Genomic DNA, 21666 nt, shown 5'->3' on the forward strand with positions numbered 1-21666 from the left:
TAATAGTTATAATAGTTCTTACTATAGTTTTATTTTTTCCGGCAAAAGCAATTTACAGTGTATAAAACACTGGAAGTTATGGTTAACAATTATGTTATCTTATCACCGTTAACTGAGGAGGTGCCGGAACACTATAAAATTGTGGTTTGCATATTTAAATAAGTAACAATAAAGGACCGAGGATCGATCCCTGGGGTACACCATATGATATTGAACTTGCTATGTTGTAGGTTTTGACTATGACTATTTGTCCCCAGGCTAATAGAAGTGAACGGCACGTCGGTGCTATCGTGCCGGAGCCAGGAGGAGCTGCAGCGCGCCGTAAGCGCCGGCAACCCCGCCAAGCTGGTCGTGTTGCGGGCACTGGCGGCGCACGCGCATAACCCGCAACCTGCGTTCACACAGGTATGTATAGGACAGTGCTATGCCACTGAAACTGTTATGTAGTTGCAGTAAAATCCAATTAATAAAGTTATAATTAAGTAGGGATATCAAAACATGGTCTGCCAATTTTCGGTATTCTTCGGTATTGATGTAGTTTTCTTATTTCATGACCTCCTCTAAAGCTTCTACCACACCAACGCGTGCAGATCGCCATCGCCGGCGCGATCACGTCTCGATCAAAGGCCAATGACAGGTCGCGTGAACTGTCATAGGTCGCGCGGCCTGTCATTGGCCTTTGATCGCACCGGCGATGGCGATCTGCACGCTTTGGTTGGGTTGAAGCATAAGAACTACCTTCTTCCCATGTCATTATTTTGTGTGTAAGCTGCAAACAGGCATGTACCAAGCGTAAAATGACTAACAGTCTATGGAGCTACACCTCCAGGCCGAACTCTATTTCTTGATTTTGTCAGAAAGAGAATACTCATCGCTTTCCATCTTCTATTGAGTCACACACAGCCTTCCTTTCAGTCAGTCATCTGAATAACATAGACTCAATAATCTCTCAACCACTTCCAGAACGAGGCAGCGTCGCTTCGCGCCGAGCTGGGCTCGCTGCGCGCCGCGGCCGACGAGGCGGAGCGCGCCAAGGAGGGCCTGCGCGCCGACAACACGCGCCTCACGCACCGCATCTCCTACCTCGAGGACCAGGTCGCCGAGATGCGAGCCAGCCACACACAGGTATAATAATAATAAATAATAAATAAATCTTTGGACAATTTCACACAGCGCCAGCTAGCCCCAAAGTAAGCAACTTAATGCTTGTGTTATGGGTGCTAGCTTAACGGATATACTACTTATATACTTTTTTTTTAAATACATAAATATTATACATAGTCACACCCAGACCCGTCACAGAAATTAAAATTCATCATTTCAATTTCTGCCCGGCCGGGAATCGAACCCGGGACCTCTCGGCATAGTAGTCCGTTCTGAACCACTACACCAAACGGCCGACAAATGTAAGTCAAGGACGTAGCACATTTATCAATCCGGAAAGGTATCGTAACCGTACCAACTGAAGGCGGTCAGTATTCTGTGTGTGAAACTCTATCTGCAATGCACACTTAACCGCGCCGTAATTTAAACGCTTCGCCTCGCGATTAACAGCGCGCGAAAGGCGATGACAGCTCGAAAAAGGCGATACGGTATGTTGATCCCTTTCCAAGTTGAAAGTCTGCTATGACCTTTAGATGTTTCTTCTATCATTACAGCAGATGCGAGAGCCCTACGCTCGACATCAGGACGTTGTTCGTGTCTTCTTTGTCTTGCCGAATGAAATATCAAGTTCCTATTATCTAATAACGATATTAGATACTTCACTTGTAAATTATTATTGTATGAATTAGTTTGTCCCGATCCCCGGTAGTTCAGTAAGAAAGGAAGAAGAACCACAGATGGCGCTTTACAGTTGCTCAAGTAAATAGAGGGCGCTAAATATTGGTTAACAACACAAGCTATGTTTTCTCATTCCAGCTTCAACCGGTGAGCAGCAACGACAGCTGCATAACAGTGAACAAGACCAAGAAGAACGTCACCAACATCAACATCACCTCCGAGCCGCCGGCCAAGTGCAAGCAGAGCCCCAAGTCCGAGGTGCAGGTGTTCCAGAAGGGGCCCGACATCACCGCCATCGTCGCCAAGCTGCCCGGGCTTGACGGCGCCGAGGCCAACCTGCCGCTTATGAGGCCCAGGTCTAACGCGTCCGGCGCGTCGCCTCCACCGAACCACAGGTCGCACAGCTCCCACAGCCTCGAGCATCGCGCGGGCCGCATGCGACACTCGCTCTCCCACCACTGCATCCACGGCGCCGTCGACTACAGCGCCGAGACCGACGCCGCGATCCGGATGATCGAACGCAACCAAAGACACATAGAAAAACAGCGCATGAAGTCCGAACGGCTGAGCAGGTCCAAGGGCGAGGAATACTTTAGATCCGACAGTGACCTCGACGTGCGGGATTCCCACTCGAACGTCGGCGCGTGCGACCCCCGGCATTATGAAATCAAGAAGGCCGCGGATCGAATAGAGGAGAGCATCAAGAAGACCAACTGGGCCGAACGGAAGACGCTCTCGATCATCGAGCAGCTGAAGAGGTCCCAGAGGATGCGGAAGATGAAGAAGAACGACAGCGCCGAGGACGTCCAGGTGGTCGAGACGGAGAAACACTACATGTACCACAGGATAGACGGCAAAGTTCTGGAGAACGCGCACAAGTCCAGCCGGAGGTCGTCGAAACTGCACTCGCGGAGCGCGAAGTCGTCCGAGTTCGAGTCGGAGTGCTCCGACTTCCCCAACGGCGACGTGTACGGCAGCTCGCCGCGGATCGACTACGGCTCCGAGAGCTGCTCCACGCGCGCGAGCCACTACAAGAAGCACGACGAGCGGGACGCGCGCTGCCGGCCCACGCCGCCTCGCAAGCCGCTGCGGCTGTCGCTGCACAAGGCTCGCAGCGCGCACTCGCTCGTCAACGGCGGCGAGTCAGACGCGGCGAGCAGGCCGCCGTCGGAGGCGCGCGAGGACAAGCGGCCCGTGAAGCGCTCGCACGCGGCCGAGCGCTGGTCGCGCGAGCGGCTGCGGGACCCGGCGCGCGCCACGCCGCGGCCCGCGCGCAAGCTGCTCCACGGGCTCAGCGCGCCCGCCGCCGACGACCTGTATCCAGACCACCACGCGCCGCGCGCGTCTCTTGTGCACGCCGGCAAGTGGTGCTAGCGCGCCGGGAGGCCCCTTCGCACGTTATAAATAGAAAGATAGACACTGTACATTAAACGGAACACCGATGTAAATATGCTACACGATGAGCACCCACCGCGTGAATACTCACCTGAATATAAAATATATTTATTGAGGTATACATTTTTTACACTAAGGATAGATAAATGACATAAACCGATTTGAAAATGACTGTTTTATTGAGTCCACCTTAACATTCGGATACAAGATGCCGTAGTCTAACCGGTACGCGCTTAGCGTTACGAAACTGTATGTCCTTAATATTACTAACTCGAATTGATTATGTATCAAGTAGGCTAAACGATTGTAAAACTGCAAAGTTAAATATACTTCGTATTAATTTTACTTTAAATATAACACGCATTCTCTCGCTCGTACGTTTAGATAGTAGTAACTAAATATATATTTTGCGTCACTTTTCACTGATAAATATCAATGTGGTGCGGTACACTCCAGAAGAATCCCCAAAGGCACATATTAGATTTTGGATTTCTTATGAAGTATACGAAAATGTGATCGATAGCTCCGAACAAAATATAAATTCATAAATTCACAGACATAAAACAGTAACTCTCACAATAAAATTATATATTAGTTGCAACAAAAACAAAAGACAGTATTTACACCAAACGTTATCATAATAATATAAACATAGATCGGCCCGGAGCCGTGCCGACTGCGGCGCCGTGAAACTTGTTCATAGTTCAAATGGCAAGTCACTCAGCCGATTGAAATCTTTGAAGTGACTCGATAAATAATGCATCAAAAAGGTCCACGATGCAAAAATATCGATTAAATCCAACCGAATATCGCTTTGCTTACTCATGGTATGCAACTTCTTGCAACTGCACTTGACCGTTTATACTTCAAAATGAACTTAACAAATGAACATTAACCATTGACAACTAAACCCGGCACGACTCCGGGCCGATAAATCAATTCATAACCTACGAAATTATTAACTGAGCGATTGCTAAGTATCGATTTACTGCAGCAAATTCGATATACAGAAAGAAAACTAATTATATATCGCAAATATGTACAACGAGAATAAATATTTACTTAGCAATGACTAGGTTAATTATGTAACTAGAATCTTGACTCGATGCCGAGCGGTGTCACGCTGGAAACTAGTATACCGGGATTACATGCAATATTATAAAATTACTAAAATTACGGCTGTTTATATTTCTTATTACTATTCCCTAAAACTCTTCGCAAAAAGTCAGATCAGTCGGTCATTTTACTCAAGCTAACATTTTGTAAGACTTAGCACGATTAAACATCGTCGCATGTAAGTAGTAGTTAAAATTATTCATTATGGCTACATTAATTTCATAGTGATTAATATTATAATTTGATAAACACCGTAAAATGAGACACGCAGTGTCACAGATCTAACTAATGTCATAACAGTGTCCAGCGTGACGTCACACGACGGCTACCTATAACGCGACTAAACTACAAGAATCGCAGTAAATCACGACATTCCCATACACAAACTCGACTTGTCGTTCGAATCGCTTTTAAAGGAACTAATTTATAATGGTCAATCACATTGGTTACTTTATGATAGCGACTGCCGGCAACGAGTCGCGAATGCAGAACGGAACTGTCCCACCCGTCACATATAAAAGTACCCATCGCGACAAAATATTTACACATCATTCCTGCAACGCATCCGGAGGGCGTTTGCACCGAATCAGCAGAGTAATGTAATCGACATTCTTCGAAACAAACACCCTCTCAATAGCTTTTCATTCAGTCGAATCCCGTCTGCTACATACATCAGCCTTCGGCTACAGACAGGAGTGGCACTCATTCTCCTATTGAGGACTATCAGAACCCGCCTTATGCAGTGCGATGGTCATCCAGCCTTTTATATGTCGAAGGGCGCATGTAGTGCAAATCACCTTAATACTATTCATGACTCACAGGAACCGGTAAGCGAGTCCGGTAGGAAGACTTAATACTCAGTATTGCTGGATGATGCGAGATATTATAATATTCAACCCTTGAACGTTTTTAAGCCTTATTGTCTCCGGTCAATAGGGTTCAAAATGCGGCAACTATATAGCCTCAGCCTTGGGAAGGGTTGAAGTTGCGTTCTAGATAACTTATATTATGGCAGCAACAGTTTCTGGGCACCCTTCAGACATCGGATCACCGACGACACCGCTGGGCTTGCGTATATATCGAGTATCGATAGCCTATGGAAGGGCTCCAAATCACTCATACTATCGACACCACTGATAATGCATGGTAAATTCAGTGAACTGCTCCTGAATCGAATGTACCTACTACTACTATTTCTATTTATTTATATTAACCGGCAGACAGTGGTGACTGAGTTTGTTGCGGCGCTTCTTCTCAGCACTTGCCAAATGTTGGTCTCGAAGCGCTGGTAGGGTAAAAAGATTATGAGACATGTAGAGGCTCCTTAAGAGCAAAATGACGATTTGTAAGAACTATTTATTAGTCCAAACAAATAAAGAAATTTTGACTTTGACTTTGACTGTCGACAGTATAGTAAAACTAGGTCGAAACTATTGATAGTAAATCGTCGATACTATCCAATATCGTCAGCGCCATCGACAGCACGAGCGATTTCGAGCGCCTCAACAGATATAGTCTGGTCCGTGAGCACGTAGAATTTTGTCCAATGACCCCTAGCTACCCATCCTTATTGCTCGCGCGTAATTATGTTGCTATCGCGCTCGCACACTCACTGCGGGTGCCAGTCGCACAGTCGCGATAGCAATAGCGTCGTGGCCTCCCTCACCGGGGGCCATGGCATATGCTGAGTGGGATCCCATTGCGATGGACATCGCTGTGCGACAGGGTGGCACTGCTCAGTTTTACTTTCACTTTCATTGTATGTTTTATGTCACCTATGTCTTATTTACTTTTTTTTCTATTATTTACATCTTTTGTCTTCTGTGATGTCCATGGCAATAAATGTTTCTTTCTTTCTTTCTTTCAATATAATTACGCGCGAGCGATAAGGATGGGTAGCTAGGGGTCATTGGACAAAATTCTACGTGCTCACGGACCGGGGTTTAGTCGATTTCGTGCAAGCCCAGCCGCCGCCACTCGCTAACCTAGAACTCGAAGCAGCGGCCGAGGTTGACGAACTTCTTGAGCGCGTGCGGCAGCGGCAGCTCCTTGACGCCGCGCTTCATGGCGAGCGAGAGACGCACGCGGCGCGCGTCGCGCGAGGGCGGCGGCTGTAGGTCGTGAGCGCGGCGCTTGCAGCGGCGGCGCGCGGCGGCTGGCGGCGAGCCCCCGCGGTCCGAGCGTTCTGTTGACGTCGACGAGCGCGCGCTTTGCCAGCGCCCGCGTTTCTGCATACGCCGCCGGCCTAAGGAACATACATAAGTCATTATAAGTCGAGTACTATCCGTTCGCTTTAAGTTTGCCGCTGGCGATATGACGTCACTCAAAGGCAAGCGTCTATAACTTTATCAAATTATATTTAAAATATTTTTTATTTATTATTATTGATGAAAATTGTGTATTTGCGTAAAATAATACACATTAATTGCGTTTAATCACTAACTAATTGCGTTTAATCGCGGTTGGGGGAGGGAACGCGCATTCTACGGACCGGCAAACTTAGTGCGAACGGTTAGTAAGTACTTTAGGTATGGGAGCGGCACGGGAGGAATAACATTGACATATCATATTATAATGGGACAGAGCATAAAAATCTGAAGTACATTTGAAATTATTCAAATTCTCGTTCTTTATTGCTTCATGTTGCTCAATTCGAATTTGAGCTTAAAAAAATCTATTGAGCAAAGATTCATACTAGAGTATTATTTCATAATAAAGACCTACAAATAGGTATGTAAATAATTTAAATGCTTTCAAAGTAGAGGTCTACATGCACACAAAAAGTACTAATATACAATCGGCGGCTTTCAATGAGGGCCAACGTGTTTACACTTAACAGTAGGCACCACTGACAGTACTTTTCACTATGGTAGCGTCATCCTGGTGAGTTCAAACAAATGCGATACCGTATGGCCATACCGATTCAGCGCTCACTAGTTGTCGCCACTGTCTTAGCGACTAGCAAGTGACAGTATCTTACTCTACAGCTGCGCCATCTGGTGAGAACATTTGCGATAGCCCTCATTTAATTGCCCTAGATTGAAGAAAATCGCCCTAAAACTAATTACGCGTATAAAACCTGATCGAGTTCACTGCGCACCTCGCTGGAATGCGATTCTCTCACGTACTCACCCGCACACCTCCCCGCGTTCGACACGTCCGTACTGGAGCGCCGATGTGACGTCACGGCTGTCAGGTGCGCAATTAACTTGACCGAGTTGAAGTAATATTGTACACTCACTGGACTGCCGGTCGTCGACGTCGTCCGTCAGGCTGTCGTCGGGCCGGGAGGCGTCGGACTCGTCGCGCGGGTGGGAGGGACACGCCTGGCTGCTGGGCGTGGTCTCCTCGCCGACGCCGCTGTCCAGCACACAACATACAACACTCACTGGACTGCCGGTCGTCGACGTCGTCCGTCAGGCTGTCGTCGGGCCGGGAGGCGTCGGACTCGTCGCGCGGGTGGGAGGGACACGCCTGGCTGCTGGGCGTGGTCTCCTCGCCGACGCCGCTGTCCAGCACACAACATACAACACTCACTGGACTGCCGGTCGTCGACGTCGTCCGTCAGGCTGTCGTCGGGCCGGGAGGCGTCGGACTCGTCGCGCGGGTGGGAGGGACACGCCTGGCTGCTGGGCGTGGTCTCCTCGCCGACGCCGCTGTCCAGCACACAACATACAACACTCACTGGACTGCCGGTCGTCGACGTCGTCCGTCAGGCTGTCGTCGGGCCGGGAGGCGTCGGACTCGTCGCGCGGGTGGGAGGGACACGCCTGGCTGCTGGGCGTGGTCTCCTCGCCGACGCCGCTGTCCAGCACACAACATACAACACTCACTGGACTGCCGGTCGTCGACGTCGTCCGTCAGGCTGTCGTCGGGCCGGGAGGCGTCGGACTCGTCGCGCGGGTGGGAGGGACACGCCTGGCTGCTGGGCGTGGTCTCCTCGCCGACGCCGCTGTCCAGCACACAACATACAACACTCACTGGACTGCCGGTCGTCGACGTCGTCCGTCAGGCTGTCGTCGGGCCGGGAGGCGTCGGACTCGTCGCGCGGGTGGGAGGGACACGCCTGGCTGCTGGGCGTGGTCTCCTCGCCGACGCCGCTGTCCAGCACACAACATACAACACTCACTGGACTGCCGGTCGTCGACGTCGTCCGTCAGGCTGTCGTCGGGCCGGGAGGCGTCGGACTCGTCGCGCGGGTGGGAGGGACACGCCTGGCTGCTGGGCGTGGTCTCCTCGCCGACGCCGCTGTCCAGCACACAACATACAACACTCACTGGACTGCCGGTCGTCGACGTCGTCCGTCAGGCTGTCGTCGGGCCGGGAGGCGTCGGACTCGTCGCGCGGGTGGGAGGGACACGCCTGGCTGCTGGGCGTGGTCTCCTCGCCGACGCCGCTGTCCAGCACACAACATACAACACTCACTGGACTGCCGGTCGTCGACGTCGTCCGTCAGGCTGTCGTCGGGCCGGGAGGCGTCGGACTCGTCGCGCGGGTGGGAGGGACACGCCTGGCTGCTGGGCGTGGTCTCCTCGCCGACGCCGCTGTCCAGCACACAACATACAACACTCACTGGACTGCCGGTCGTCGACGTCGTCCGTCAGGCTGTCGTCGGGCCGGGAGGCGTCGGACTCGTCGCGCGGGTGGGAGGGACACGCCTGGCTGCTGGGCGTGGTCTCCTCGCCGACGCCGCTGTCCAGCACACAACATACAACACTCACTGGACTGCCGGTCGTCGACGTCGTCCGTCAGGCTGTCGTCGGGCCGGGAGGCGTCGGACTCGTCGCGCGGGTGGGAGGGGGACGCCTCGCTGCTAGGTGTGGTCTCCTCGCCGATGCCGCTGTCCAGCTTCTGCCGCTTTTGATCGTCTGCGAAAGACATACGTTTTATTAATCGTTTCATTTTTAAAATGACTTGAAAAAAATCGATTTCATTTGAGCTACTTAGACCCTGGCTAAATATAGGTATTTATAAAATTTTACAAACACAAACATAGTAGTGTTGCCGATCGATAGTCGACTATCGATAGACTATCGATAGTCTATCGATAGTCAAACTATCGCAAGACTATCGATTGGCCTATCGATAGTATCGATACTGTCGATACTATCGATACTATCGATAGCTCAAAACGAGGCAATACTATTGAATATGTGCAATACTATCGATACTATCGATAGTATTGTTGCTCGTGAAGAATAAACTATCGATAGTATCGATACTATCGATATTATTGTCGCTTTTGAATAAAAAGCTATCAATACTATCGATAGTATCGATACTATCGATTGTTCTAGACTATCGATAGTTTGGCAATTTACAATAGTATCGTTTACAATATTTGGGTATAATAGTCAATAGGCACAACAATAGGGTTATTGGAATACTTGAATTATTTCATATAGTTAACCATAACATTTAATTATAATAATATGCTTCCAAAATTGGCAATACATTTTATTTGCCGTACTTAACTAATGCAGGTAGTTTTAAATACAAGTGAGATCATTATTTTTAGTTATTATGTTAGTTGGTAAGTCAAGCGAAACATTTGAAATATTGTAAAAATGAATTTAAACATACCCAATACTATTGCAAATTTACAGACTATCGATAGTCTAGAACAATCGATAGTATCGATACTATCGATAGTATCGATAGCTTTTTATTCAAAAGCGACAATACTATCGATAGTATCGATACTATCGATAGTTTATTCTTCACGAGCAACAATACTATCGATAGTATCGATAGTATTGCACATAATTAATAGTATTGCCTCGTTTTGTGCTATCGATAGTATCGATAGTATCGACAGTATCGATACTATCGATAGGCCTATCGATGGAGAAGGCTTTTTCGAATGAAAACGATAGTTTTACTATCCATAGTTCGGCAACACTAAAACATAGTAAAATGTGGTACATGTGGTGTGGAACATAGTAAAAGACTTCACCTAAAAAGAAACGTGGTTTACAAGGGCCCATAAGGATCGCTCTCTAGCGTTTTTCGAGCGCCATCTCCCGTAAAAGAAGTGCTCACGCAACGTCGACGTGGCGCAATACTGAATGGTTGCCGAACACCGGATCGAATGTTCGACGCTAGTTTTGGGGAGGTCTTAGGAATACTTCGACAATGTTAATAGCTGCGTCGAAACCGGGCGCATCAGCTCGCGAAGCACGCTTGACATCCTGCTCACCCTGTTCTAGAGTGAGCAGGATGACAAGCTTAGCTCGCGAGTCCATGCGCCCGGTTTCGACGCAGCTATTAATGAGGGCTATCGTTTTAGCGCTCACCAGTTAGCGCCACTGTAGAGTAAGGTTCTGTCACTTGCTAGTAGCGAAGACAGTGGCACCATCTGGTGAGTGCTAAAGTGGTAGGAGGACTATCGCATTTGCACTCATCAAGATGGCGCCGCGAGTAAGGTCCTGTCAATCGCCAGGGGTGCCAACTGTTAAGTATAAAAACGATAGCCCTCATTAACAAACGCGGCCTAACCTTTGGTCGCGGGCTCGTCTTCGCTCTCGTCGGCGCTGGAAGCGGCCGGCTCCCAGTCCATGGAGGAGGGCCCGGCGCGGCTGGACTTGCCCAGGTAGATCTCCACCTCGGCCGGCACGCCCGGGCTCTCGTCCGGGTCGTCCGGCGCGTGCGACGGGCCCGACCTGCGAACGAGGGAACGGTTAGTCACAACAATTAGAAAGAAAGAAAGAAAGATACATTTATTACAATGGACATCACACAAATACAGGCAATTACATAGACATGACAGTGGCACATAATAATGGAACAAGAAAAAAAAAGTAAAAACAAGAGTAAACTGAGCAGTGCCACCCACCCACCAACAAGATGCCCACTGCAACGGGACCCCACTCAGCATATGCCGTGGCCCACGGTGACGAAGGCCACGGCGCTGGTTTTCAGTGTGCCCCATGCCGAGTGAGGGTCACGGACCATTGGTAAAATAATTACATAATTAAACTGACAGAAATCAACTACAAACGTCAAGAATAAATAAGAGTTCCCGCTCGTTGTCCCGCTAATGTCGGATGTATACCAGAAAGAGCAGCTGTGCATTGTAATCGATAGAAACTGTTCAGACAGTCTCAATAATCAAGTATGGTTAGTGGTATGTCTCCACTCAGCGCCTTCTTTTTAGGGTTCTGCATCGCATAAATAGCCGGTAGCTTCACTAGTTGGGTTTTTATTTTCGGTCAAGCTGTAGATCCTGGCTACACAGGAGTTGCAGCGGTGGAAACGAGAGGTGGGAATAGTTCCGTAAATAGCCATACTGGTTCGTGCACGCACAGTCGCGACAGCAATATAATCACGCGCCAGCGATAAGGATGAGTAGCTTGGGGTCATTGGACAAAATTCTATCTGCTCGGCGACCGCACTTTAGTGGTGGTAATGGCACGCACGATCGAAGTCCGGTGTAGAGTGGAGCCAGGTAATGAAACAGCGAATTAGCCACGTGGCCTCACCTGCCTTTAGTCTCAGAATGTCCAATTTGCAAAATGTCAATTGGTATCAAAATGTCCAAGTCGCAAGACGTCCTTAAACGTCGTCTTAAGAAATTATGAAATAAAAACTTTATTAGAAACTTTGAACTTTTAAGACTTGGACATTTCGCAACTTGGACATTTTAAGACTTGGACATTTCGCAACTTGGACGTTTTGCGACTTGGACATTCTGAGAGAGGCACACAAGACATAAAAATAGATTATTTTATCCGAAATGCAATTCACATTTTTATGCAAGCAACGCTCCTTTAATGGCGATCAAAATCTTCAATAAACTGCCTAACAATTTTAAAGATATGCCTCTTAGGGTATTTAAAAATAACATAAATAAATGGCTTCTTGGCAAATGTTATTACAGTATTGACGAGTATTTTAATGATAATTAGCGATTATTTGACATTTATTATTTGAGTAGGTATTAAAATTTGACATTGTGATCATAATTGTTGTAATTTTTATATTCTTAATTAATTTAATCAGTCAATAATATTATTGTATTACATTTGCACACCGGTACAATCCCCGGTAGAACATAATTGGAACTGACTCAGATACTGTATACCTGTATTATCATGACATTTTGTTCTGCAAATAAACTTATTTGATTTGACTAAACCCTCACCTGGGGTTGTCGTCGGGCGCGGGGTCGCCGGGGCTGTCGGCGGGCGGCGTGGGCGGCGCGCGGTCCACCACGGAGTCGCGGAACTCGAACGTGAGCAGGCCGCGCCGCGCGCGCGGGTTGGCTCGGGGGTTCTCGTCGCTGGTCGATGCCTCCCTGGACAATTAGAGATGGATAAGTATTTTCAACCGACTTCAAAAAAAGGAGGAGGTTCTCAATTCGACCCGTATGTTTTTTTTCTATGTTTGTTACGCGATAACTCCGCCAATTATGAACCGATTTGAACAAATCTTTTTTCGGCGTATAGGCAATACCTCAAGGGTGGTCCCATTTAAATTTAATAATAGAAAAAACAACCCCCAAGGGTGGAAAATTGGGGATAAACTTTTTTATACGCAATATCTCCGCCGATTATAAATCAATTTGAACGATTATTTTTTTGTTGAATAGGTATTATCAAAAGGGTGGTTTCATGCGAATTTGAAGAAAATATTTCACCCCCAAGGGTGGAAAATTGGGGATGAACTTTTTTATACGCAATATTTTCAATTTTTAGTTTTTTTTGTGTTCACGCATTTGAAGTCGGTTTTATTTTTTTAAAAAGTTATTAATGTAAGGCGCTGGACGCAGACCGCTACCAACCGGGCAACATTAAATGTCTTTTATGTGTGCATGGAGCGGTTCGGAACAAACTGCATTGAATCTATATTGCATGTTGTGTCAGCCTATAATTGTTGTTGCATTGTAACTTTGTTCATAATTGTTATTTTTAAGTGTACATGTTGTTATGTAACAATGTTGGTAGACCTAATAAATAAATAAAAATAAAAACATGGAAAGCATTGGGGGAGGCCTATGTTCAGCAGTGGACGTCCTATGGCTGAGATGATAATGATGATGATAAAGTAATTTTAGGGGAATATTCTATTTGTACTACAGTCAGAAACAAATAGTTCGTGAGACCCAAAGTGGCCCAAAAGTTGATAACACAACGTTATTCCTTGTAACAAAGACGTGTTGCGAACTCATTGACTACTTTGGGTCACGAACTATTTGATGCTGACTGTAACAGCTAACAGAGAACGAACGTAAAAATAGTCTTTAATATTTTTTCCATTTTTGTATTTAATCCTGTAAATTTAGAAGGCAAAGATATCGTACGTAACGATCAACTGCTTCGGGTTTATTTATTCGAAACATTGAATGTTTCAGCCAATATAACCAAATGATAATGAGAGTGGAACACGAAACACTTATTTGAAAAATCAATGCATTCCACTATTGCAAACAAAGACAGGAGTCGCGTTCCTGAAATCATAATGATAACGCTTTTCAGTTGAAGTTTTGAATAAATACATAAATTTACAATTGGAACGATGAGCCGACGGCGCGGCGGGTCAATGCCTCCAGACAATACATTTTGTAACATTCGGTTTAATACAAATTCGACTGCCACTTTTCTGGCTCGCTGTGTATCATCTCTCAAGTCTGTAATCGTATAGAGCCCGTTTACCAAATGAAATATTTCGATAAACAAGCACTAGTCCTCCTCCTACTTTTCTCTCCTCCAAGGTACTTTCACACTCCTTCTGCTGCCGTCACCGTCAGTGCCCCCATTGCCGCCATCACCACCGACATCGTCGTCGAAAGAAGACAAGAAACAAGACAATAAACTAGCTTCATCGACATACCTAGGTCGATCGGCCGACGAAGATGTGTCATTCGAAGAAGGCGCAGACCCGCTGGGCACGCTCTCACTGTTGCCGCCGCCGCCGTCACCGCCGCCATCGCCGCCGTCACCGCCGTCGTCGTCGTCGTCGCCGCCCAGGTCGACGTCGTCATCCTCGTCGTCGGAGGAGGAGTCACCGGGGGAATCCAGCGGATTAAAGCTAAATAGCTTAACAATAAACTAGCTTATCATCGACATACCTAAGGCGATCGGCCGACGAAGATGTGTCATTGGAAGAAGGCGCAGACCCGCTGGGCACGCTCTCACTGTTGCCGCCGCCGCCGCCGTCACCGCCGCCGTCGCCACCGTCACCGCCGTCATCGTCGTCGTCGCCGCCCAGGTCGACGTCGTCGTCCTCGTCGTCGGAGGAGGAGTCGCCGGAGGAAGCCAGCGGATTGAAGCTAAATAGCTTAACAATAAACTAGCTTATCATCGACATACCTGGGCCGATCGGCCGACGAAGATGTGTCATTGGAAGAAGGCGCAGACCCGCTGGGCACGCTCTCACTGTTGCCGCCGCCGCCGTCACCGCCGCCATCGCCGCCGTCACCGCCGTCGTCGCCGCCCAGGTCGACGTCGTCGTCCTCGTCGTCGGAGGAGGAGTCACCGGGGGAATCCAGCGGATTGAAGCTAAATAGCTTAACAATAAACTAGCTTATCATCGACATACCTGGGCCGATCGGCCGACGAAGATGTGTCATTGGAAGAAGGCGCAGACCCGCTGGGCACGCTCTCACTGTTGCCGCCGCCACCGTCACCGCCACCATCGCCGCCGTCACCGCCGTCATCGTCGTCGTCGCCGCCCAGGTCGACGTCGTCGTCCTCGTCGTCGGAGGAGGAGTCGCCGGGCGAGTCCAGCGGGTCGAAGCGCAGCGCGCCGGCCACGCGGTTCTGGCCCATGCTCAGTACCAAGCTGAGGAGAGCGTTCATTTCGCGCGCACCGCCGTCGCGGTCCAGGTCGTGTAGTGCGTTTAAGCCCTCTGGAAATAATACACTTTTTTTTATGTGACAGGAGGCAAACGAGCAAACGGATCACCTGTTGAAGTGATTACCGTCGCCCATGGACACCCGCTGATATTTAGAGTAAACATAAACTGAAAATCTTATTTAAACTTGGTGACCGGCAACCAAGTTGAACTTGGTGAACGACGATAGCGGAACGGTAAAGGTGTCGACTCGTGATCCGAAGAACGAGGGTTCGATCCGGCCGCCGCTTGACTATTGTGAAATGTGAATCCACTCGTAACACAAAACTTTATTCGTGACTTTTAAAAAACCAAAACAACACACAGAATCTGGCAGCCGATAACGTGCTTTCTGTGGTAATCAAGTACAGTACCTCTAGCATGAACAATTTTCGTCTTCGAATCGTTTGCGTATTCGAAAAAAATCGATACTCAACCTTTGAATTAAACGATAACGTGACAACTTTGATTCTCAAAATAAGTTTCGTGCAACCATTTCTCATATTAAAGGCCTATTCAAACCTGAGCGATATTCGCTGCCGCTGTGGGTAGAGGTACATACCGCGTGGGTTTCGCTCAGGTATTTAGTATCAAGTACCGCGGCTAGAGCGGTTTTCTCTGCCGCAGACGGTAGCGAATACCGATTAGGTCTGAACAGTATTATTACCGCGTACCCACTGAGTTTTCTCTGCCGCAGACGGTAGCGAATACCGATTAGGTCTGAACAGTATTATTACCGCATACCCACTGGGTTTTCTCTGCCGCAGACGGTAGCGAATACCGCTTAGGTCTGAATAGGTCTTAAGTTCACTTTACGACACGTTCCCACGGGCGCAGTTGAGATCAGAAGCAAGCTCAGAAGTTTCCTCACCGACGTCGCTGTCGTCCTCGATGGGTATGCAGATGCGGCGCGGGCAGGACTTCTTGGCGGGCGGCGGGCGCTGCGGCGGCTCGCGCAGCTCGGGATGCCGCCGCGTGAGTCCGGCGCGCATCGCCGAGCGGATCACGCCGCGCGCCAGGATCTGCAGCTTCGGCGGCGCCTGCTCCTCTGTGGGAGGGAGAAATGTTACTACCCTTTCGCGCTAAGTTTGCCGAACCGTGGAATGCGCTTCCCCTCTTCCAACCGCGATTAAACGCAATTAGTTAATGATTAAATGCAATTAATGTGTCTTATTTTACGCAAATACACAATTTTTATTAATAATAATAATTAAAAAATGTTTTAAATATACACGCTTTCCTTCGAGTGACGACATATCGCCAGCGGCAAACTTAAAGCGGACGGGTAGTAGGACGACTGACGACAGACATGTGAAAGGCTGGCGTGAAAAAGCCCTCATTTCGTTTATTTCAGTAGACACTGACGGACAACTTACAGGGCTGATTAATTAATCGGATGCCAGATCATACTACGGAGATCAGATGCAGACGCTTTTGTGCCAAAGAGCCCAAGATATGATCTTGCGTTCAAGTACCATTTATGTATGTATTATGTACAAAAAAATGACATTCCTTGCATCCAGTTTGATTCAAGCCTGTCCGTGTATAATTTAATGACCAATCCCTAATTAATTGCCCCCTAAGTAAAAGAAAATTTACAAGGCAGAAAAGTTCTCGAGTAGTTAGTTACTACGGGCCAGAAGATGACCGACGATAAGGTAAATAACGCCCGTATTCACAAACATTACTATGAGGTCTCACAGTGCGCGTGGACGCTCAGGGTGACACACGAACCAATCACAGAGCTCTATTAAACGCTGTGCGTTCGATTTGCTGCTTGACTTAAGCAAGTATCGTTTGTGAATACGGGAGTAATTATATCGCGAAAGTAACTTGACGCGGGCGGCGCATGACCGGTCGTTGTGGAAATACTTTGGGGAGGCCTTTGTCCAGCTGTGGACGTCATTTGGCTGAAACGATCGAACGAAAAGAAAATGAAAATAAAAATTTGCTAATGACACAGAATAATAATAAGTACTACGTACAGAAGTTTTACTTCGCGAAGGTATTTAAAAAAAATTATGCTCAATGTCATTAACAATATGGTGTAATTTAGCCTGTCTCAAGAGTCAAGCACCATTTTGTTGACAAACGTCAGTGATCGGCACTGCGCCGAAGCTATAGGGCTGACTTCGGTAGAACGATGTGACGTGAGGTGCTAAACTGCGGAAAATGGCGGAGGAAATACATGATTTAGCATGAATTATCATGAGTAATATTAACTACTTATTTACCTCTCAGTGTATGGGCAACTTAAAAAAGTACATTCTGTATTTTTATTATAATTTAGGCAGCTAAATACTGCACAGTATTTAGTACACCATTTTCTTTATTTTCTTCCATCATACACAAGAATACGTGTGCGTGAGTCAATGTTCGCTCGTATGTGAGGCCTTGTCGAATAGCATCCTGTAGGTGGGCCATCGTGCGTGTTTTGTTTTCGATGTAAACTCGCGGAGATGAACAGGCCTGCTAATGATTTACAAATGAGAAATTACCCAATTTGATGAGATCCGCGGCCTCCTCCTTGGTGGGCACCCGCAGCGTGGCGAAGGACACATTGAGCAGGCTGCGGGACACCCACTCCGCGTCGCCCACGCGCCGCACCTGTATCAGGTTGTCGTTCAGCGGCATCACCAGGATACCGCCGACCTGCGAGACAATACAACAGAATCACTAGTTAAACTAAACAATCCTGTTCAGGGCCGTCTTTAACCTACTAGTGGCCCTGGGCACTTAAGGATCAATGGTGGCCCCTTATCATCTGGAGAAAGGTCTTTCGAGCAGACGGGGGCCCCCTCGGTCGCGGGGCCCTGGGCACGTGCCCAAAGTGTCCAGTGGGAAAGAGGGGCCTGATCCTGTTAATTAATCCATGCCTCTTCTGTCTAAACAGCTTTTAACCGAATGAAGTCTGAAAGCGTAAATTGGAATGGAACAAGAACAAAATTGTTTCATTTAGTTGGGATCAATGAGTGCATACAGTATGCAGCAACATGGCTGTAATGTTTGTTGGTGGGATAAAAAAGATCTTTTTAGATTTCTGTCTAAATGCATCTAATGAATTCGAAAAGTACTAAACATATTTTATACTAGCTTTCCGTCCGCGGCTTCGCCCGCGTTGAACTTTGTCTGCCACAGAAAAACTTTATCGCGCGCGTCCCTGTTTCAAAAACCGGGATAAAAACTATCCTATGTCCTTTCCCGGGACTCAAACTATCTCTATGCCAAATTTTATCAAAATCGGTTCAGTGGTTTAGGCGTGAAAGCAAGACAGACAAACAGACAGAGTTACATTCGCATTTATAATATTAGTATAGATAAAATTTCCACTGATTCATGGTTCGTTGACCAATTTTAAATCTGGGGTACATTTCATTTAAATCAGTGATGAAGATCTTGAGGTGTATCTTGACCCCTCTACTGCATGGAGTCCCGTTTAAATAAATAGGTCTTGGTTGACTGGACGTCCGACAGGAAAACGATTGGCGACGAATAAAATTGCAGGCGCAGCTAACTCTTCAATTTAAAGTGGAACACACGTGCACGCGAGTGGTCACGTTACCCAGGCCAAGATCATTCTGATGAATGTTTTATGTGTTTTTTAGGAAATACTGATACAATGAGGGCTATCGTTTTAGCGCTCACCAATTACCGCCACTGTATAGTAAGGAAAGGTCCTGTCACTTGCTAGTAGCGAAGACAGTGGCACCAACTGGTGAGCGCTAAAGTGGTAGGAGGACTATCGCATTTGCACTCATCAAGATGGCGCCACTGTAGAGTAAGGTCCTGTCAATCGCCAGGGGTGCCAACTGTTAAGTATAAAAACGATAGCCCTAATTGAATCCTGTGATGAATGTCATAATGTAATACGCATTAAATGCGCAAATCTTATTATTCAGGTAGAGAACAAATATAACTAAATCAGTTGGCAATGGCGTAGTTTTGCATACCTACAAATATTATCTTTTGTTGAATTATCATTCATTATGTAAATCTCGCCTTGCGACATAATTATATCTGTATTTAATCGGGAGGCGTGATAAAAATTAACTGACCCACGCGGCCGAAGTCACAGGCAGTAATAGTAATCAATAAACAAAGCTATGCCAAGACAAGGGGCATTATCAATTCAGTAGAATGATAACAGCATGTTGACAATACCAAACAATAACACACAGCAATATGTACTGTATTGTACATAGATAATATCTGATTATAGATGAAAACATATTATTTATACATGCACATTATATTTGTAAAAGCAAAGCAAAGTAAGGCCACTGCAAGGCACTAGCCTGAACCTATCTGTGGGTTGGCTTAGGCCATACTTCACCACATTGTCTCAGTGCTGATTGGACATAATTTGATGCTAAACCTATACCATTTCCCGTTTTATATTTATAAAACCTTTCAAAGATAATCTACATTTTACCCATGAAATACACCCAGGATTTGAACTACTATTTGCTACAAAACCAGAGAATAATCAATATGATAGATGTTAATGTAATCAAGAAAGACATGGAGCCTAAAGCCAGGTTCACAAAAAATTAATGAATCTCTAAAACCACAAAATATGTATGTATCATACCTACAGTAATAAAAGATAATGGTGTGGTGATATTGACAGAATTTAGTACATAGCGTCCATTTGTGACGACAGTGTGACATCTTCAATTAGATTAACATAGGAGATGTGACACTGTCGTCGCAAGAGGACAATAATACCTTTTCATTTTGGCCAATCAGTAATACCTTAATGAGCTGTTTAAAATAGTTCTGGTACTCTTCAGGACAGCCGGCGCCGCAGTACACGCGGTCGTAGGGCGCCTGCAGCGGGGCCAGGCACAGGCCATTACCTGACGAGTAAAGTTACACTCAACATTACTCCTGAAAAAACATCACTGTTTCATTATTTGTCAACTTTAATGATCAACGTAATTTAACTGAGTTTTAATTTAATGAAATTATTGTTACTGTACTTGTGTTTAAGTTATTGTTTGAAAGATAAACCATTAATAACATCTCAAAATGTCAAACCTTGAATTGCAACTTACCGCCATAGAATTTGGGCTGGCAAAAGTCAAACTCATCCACATTTGGAGAGTTCTCCAAAAACTGGCTCATCTTCTTGATAGAATATTCCAACACTATCGGATGGACTTCCACACCGTGACTTATGCCTCCCGAGCCGAGGATAAGGCCCACAAGCGTGCTGAGGTAGCCTGTCCCTGAACCCACGTTGAGGAAGGACAGGCCAGGCCGCAACTCCAGTCCTTCCATCACTTCACTGAGGACCAAAGTATACAGGACTAAAATATACATTTACAATTTCAGCAAACAAGCAACAAAACAGCAAAAAACATAATTTTTATTGCAAAAGTAACTACTTCTTCTTCTTCTCCTCTATGGCTATTGTGTTTCCACGTTTGCCAATGTCACGTGAGCATAGCCATTACACGGTATATGAAGTTATAAACCAAAAGTAACTATCTTTTAAGTAATTGCTTGTTTTATAAAAAAAAAGAAGAATAAATGTGTTGTAGTGGGGGTAGTTACAAAAATTTCAATACTTCTGTGATATTCTTGGTGGATATTCTTGGTGGATGTTCTATAGAAAGATTATAGTGATGGATAAAAACTGTTTAATTCATGATTCAAGGATTGTGCGTTCATGCAAGAGCGTGAAAAACAACGAAATCAATAAATAATGTACTGGGGTAGAATTGCCATAATTCGTTTATAATAAAACGTTACATGTACCTATAAATACACGGGGCTGACATGTGTAAGGGCCCGTTGCGCCAGGCCAGGTCCTTGTAGGCCTGGTCGCGGTTCTCGGGCGTCATGTAGTCGGCGCGGTCCAGCGCGCGGAACACCCGCTCCACGCTCCGCGTGCGGATGTAGTTGCCGCCCATCAAGTTGTCGATCAGCTCATTGTTGTCGCGCCCGGAGCTCACCGCACCACCCATCTTGTTTGTTTTGCCCTTCAATCCTATAAAACCCTTCCTTCGACACCTCAGCTGATAGAGTTTGTGACGTCACACTTGTTTTTCAACATATTCTAGGACACGCTAATGATTACTTTATTGATGAACTTGGAAATAATATTGAATAATCACCGATTGTAATCATTTATAAAACACAAAATAGAGGAAAGTATCCCAAACGAATACAATTCGACCGAAAATCCTACACCACAAACCTGCCAAAAATCTAATTCGTTTTCATTGACATAAGTTTTCGATTTTCCATTTTGCCAAGGCACAAACAAAGAACAGCCAATGAGATTGCACTGTTGCTCAAATAGGGCATGTAACAGAGAACAAAAATTGACAACGTTTTGTTTATAGATGACCCACGCTGAACTGTCCCACCAAACTCAATGACAGGGGGGCGCTACCATCGTTCAACTATATGATTTCCAACATGGCAAAAATCGTAACCAGCGATCCGGTATTGACGGTGGCGCCCCACTGTCAATGTCATCGATAGGACAGTCCAGTATTTTGGAACTATATAAACAAAATTAGTCGATG

The 21666-nt window shown here is 46.6% G+C and overlaps 3 protein-coding genes across 3 annotated transcripts; 1 reads left to right on the forward strand and 2 right to left on the reverse strand.

Annotated features, from left to right (window-relative positions):
- Positions 1–498: 498 nt before the first annotated feature.
- Positions 499–3156, forward strand: LOC135072097 (uncharacterized). The gene is made up of 3 exons (XM_063966048.1): positions 499–516; positions 964–1125; positions 1921–3156. Exons 1-3 carry the CDS (start codon positions 499–501, stop codon positions 3154–3156), a joined length of 1416 nt encoding a protein of 471 aa, XP_063822118.1.
- A 181-nt stretch (positions 3157–3337) lies between these two features.
- Positions 3338–21394, reverse strand: LOC135072099 (EZH inhibitory protein-like). The gene is made up of 13 exons (XM_063966050.1): positions 20891–21394; positions 20185–20417; positions 19883–19986; positions 17626–17779; positions 15999–16175; positions 14833–15142; positions 14604–14792; positions 14411–14563; positions 14125–14322; positions 12437–12589; positions 10792–10955; positions 7535–9161; positions 3338–6538 (listed from the first exon to the last, which is right to left on the reverse strand). The coding sequence occupies exons 1-12, from the start codon at positions 21097–21099 to the stop codon at positions 8863–8865; spliced, it is 2343 nt and encodes a 780-aa protein (XP_063822120.1). The 5' UTR covers positions 21100–21394; the 3' UTR covers positions 3338–6538; positions 7535–8862.
- LOC135072098 (uncharacterized) lies at positions 6279–8855 on the reverse strand. The gene is made up of 6 exons (XM_063966049.1): positions 8719–8855; positions 8423–8541; positions 8127–8273; positions 7831–7977; positions 7535–7681; positions 6279–6538 (listed from the first exon to the last, which is right to left on the reverse strand). Exons 1-6 carry the CDS (start codon positions 8853–8855, stop codon positions 6279–6281), a joined length of 957 nt encoding a protein of 318 aa, XP_063822119.1.
- Positions 21395–21666: the final 272 nt, after the last annotated feature.

The sequence above is a fragment of the Ostrinia nubilalis genome, chromosome 5 (genome assembly GCF_963855985.1).
Source record: "Ostrinia nubilalis chromosome 5, ilOstNubi1.1, whole genome shotgun sequence".
NCBI lineage: Eukaryota > Metazoa > Arthropoda > Insecta > Lepidoptera > Crambidae > Ostrinia > Ostrinia nubilalis.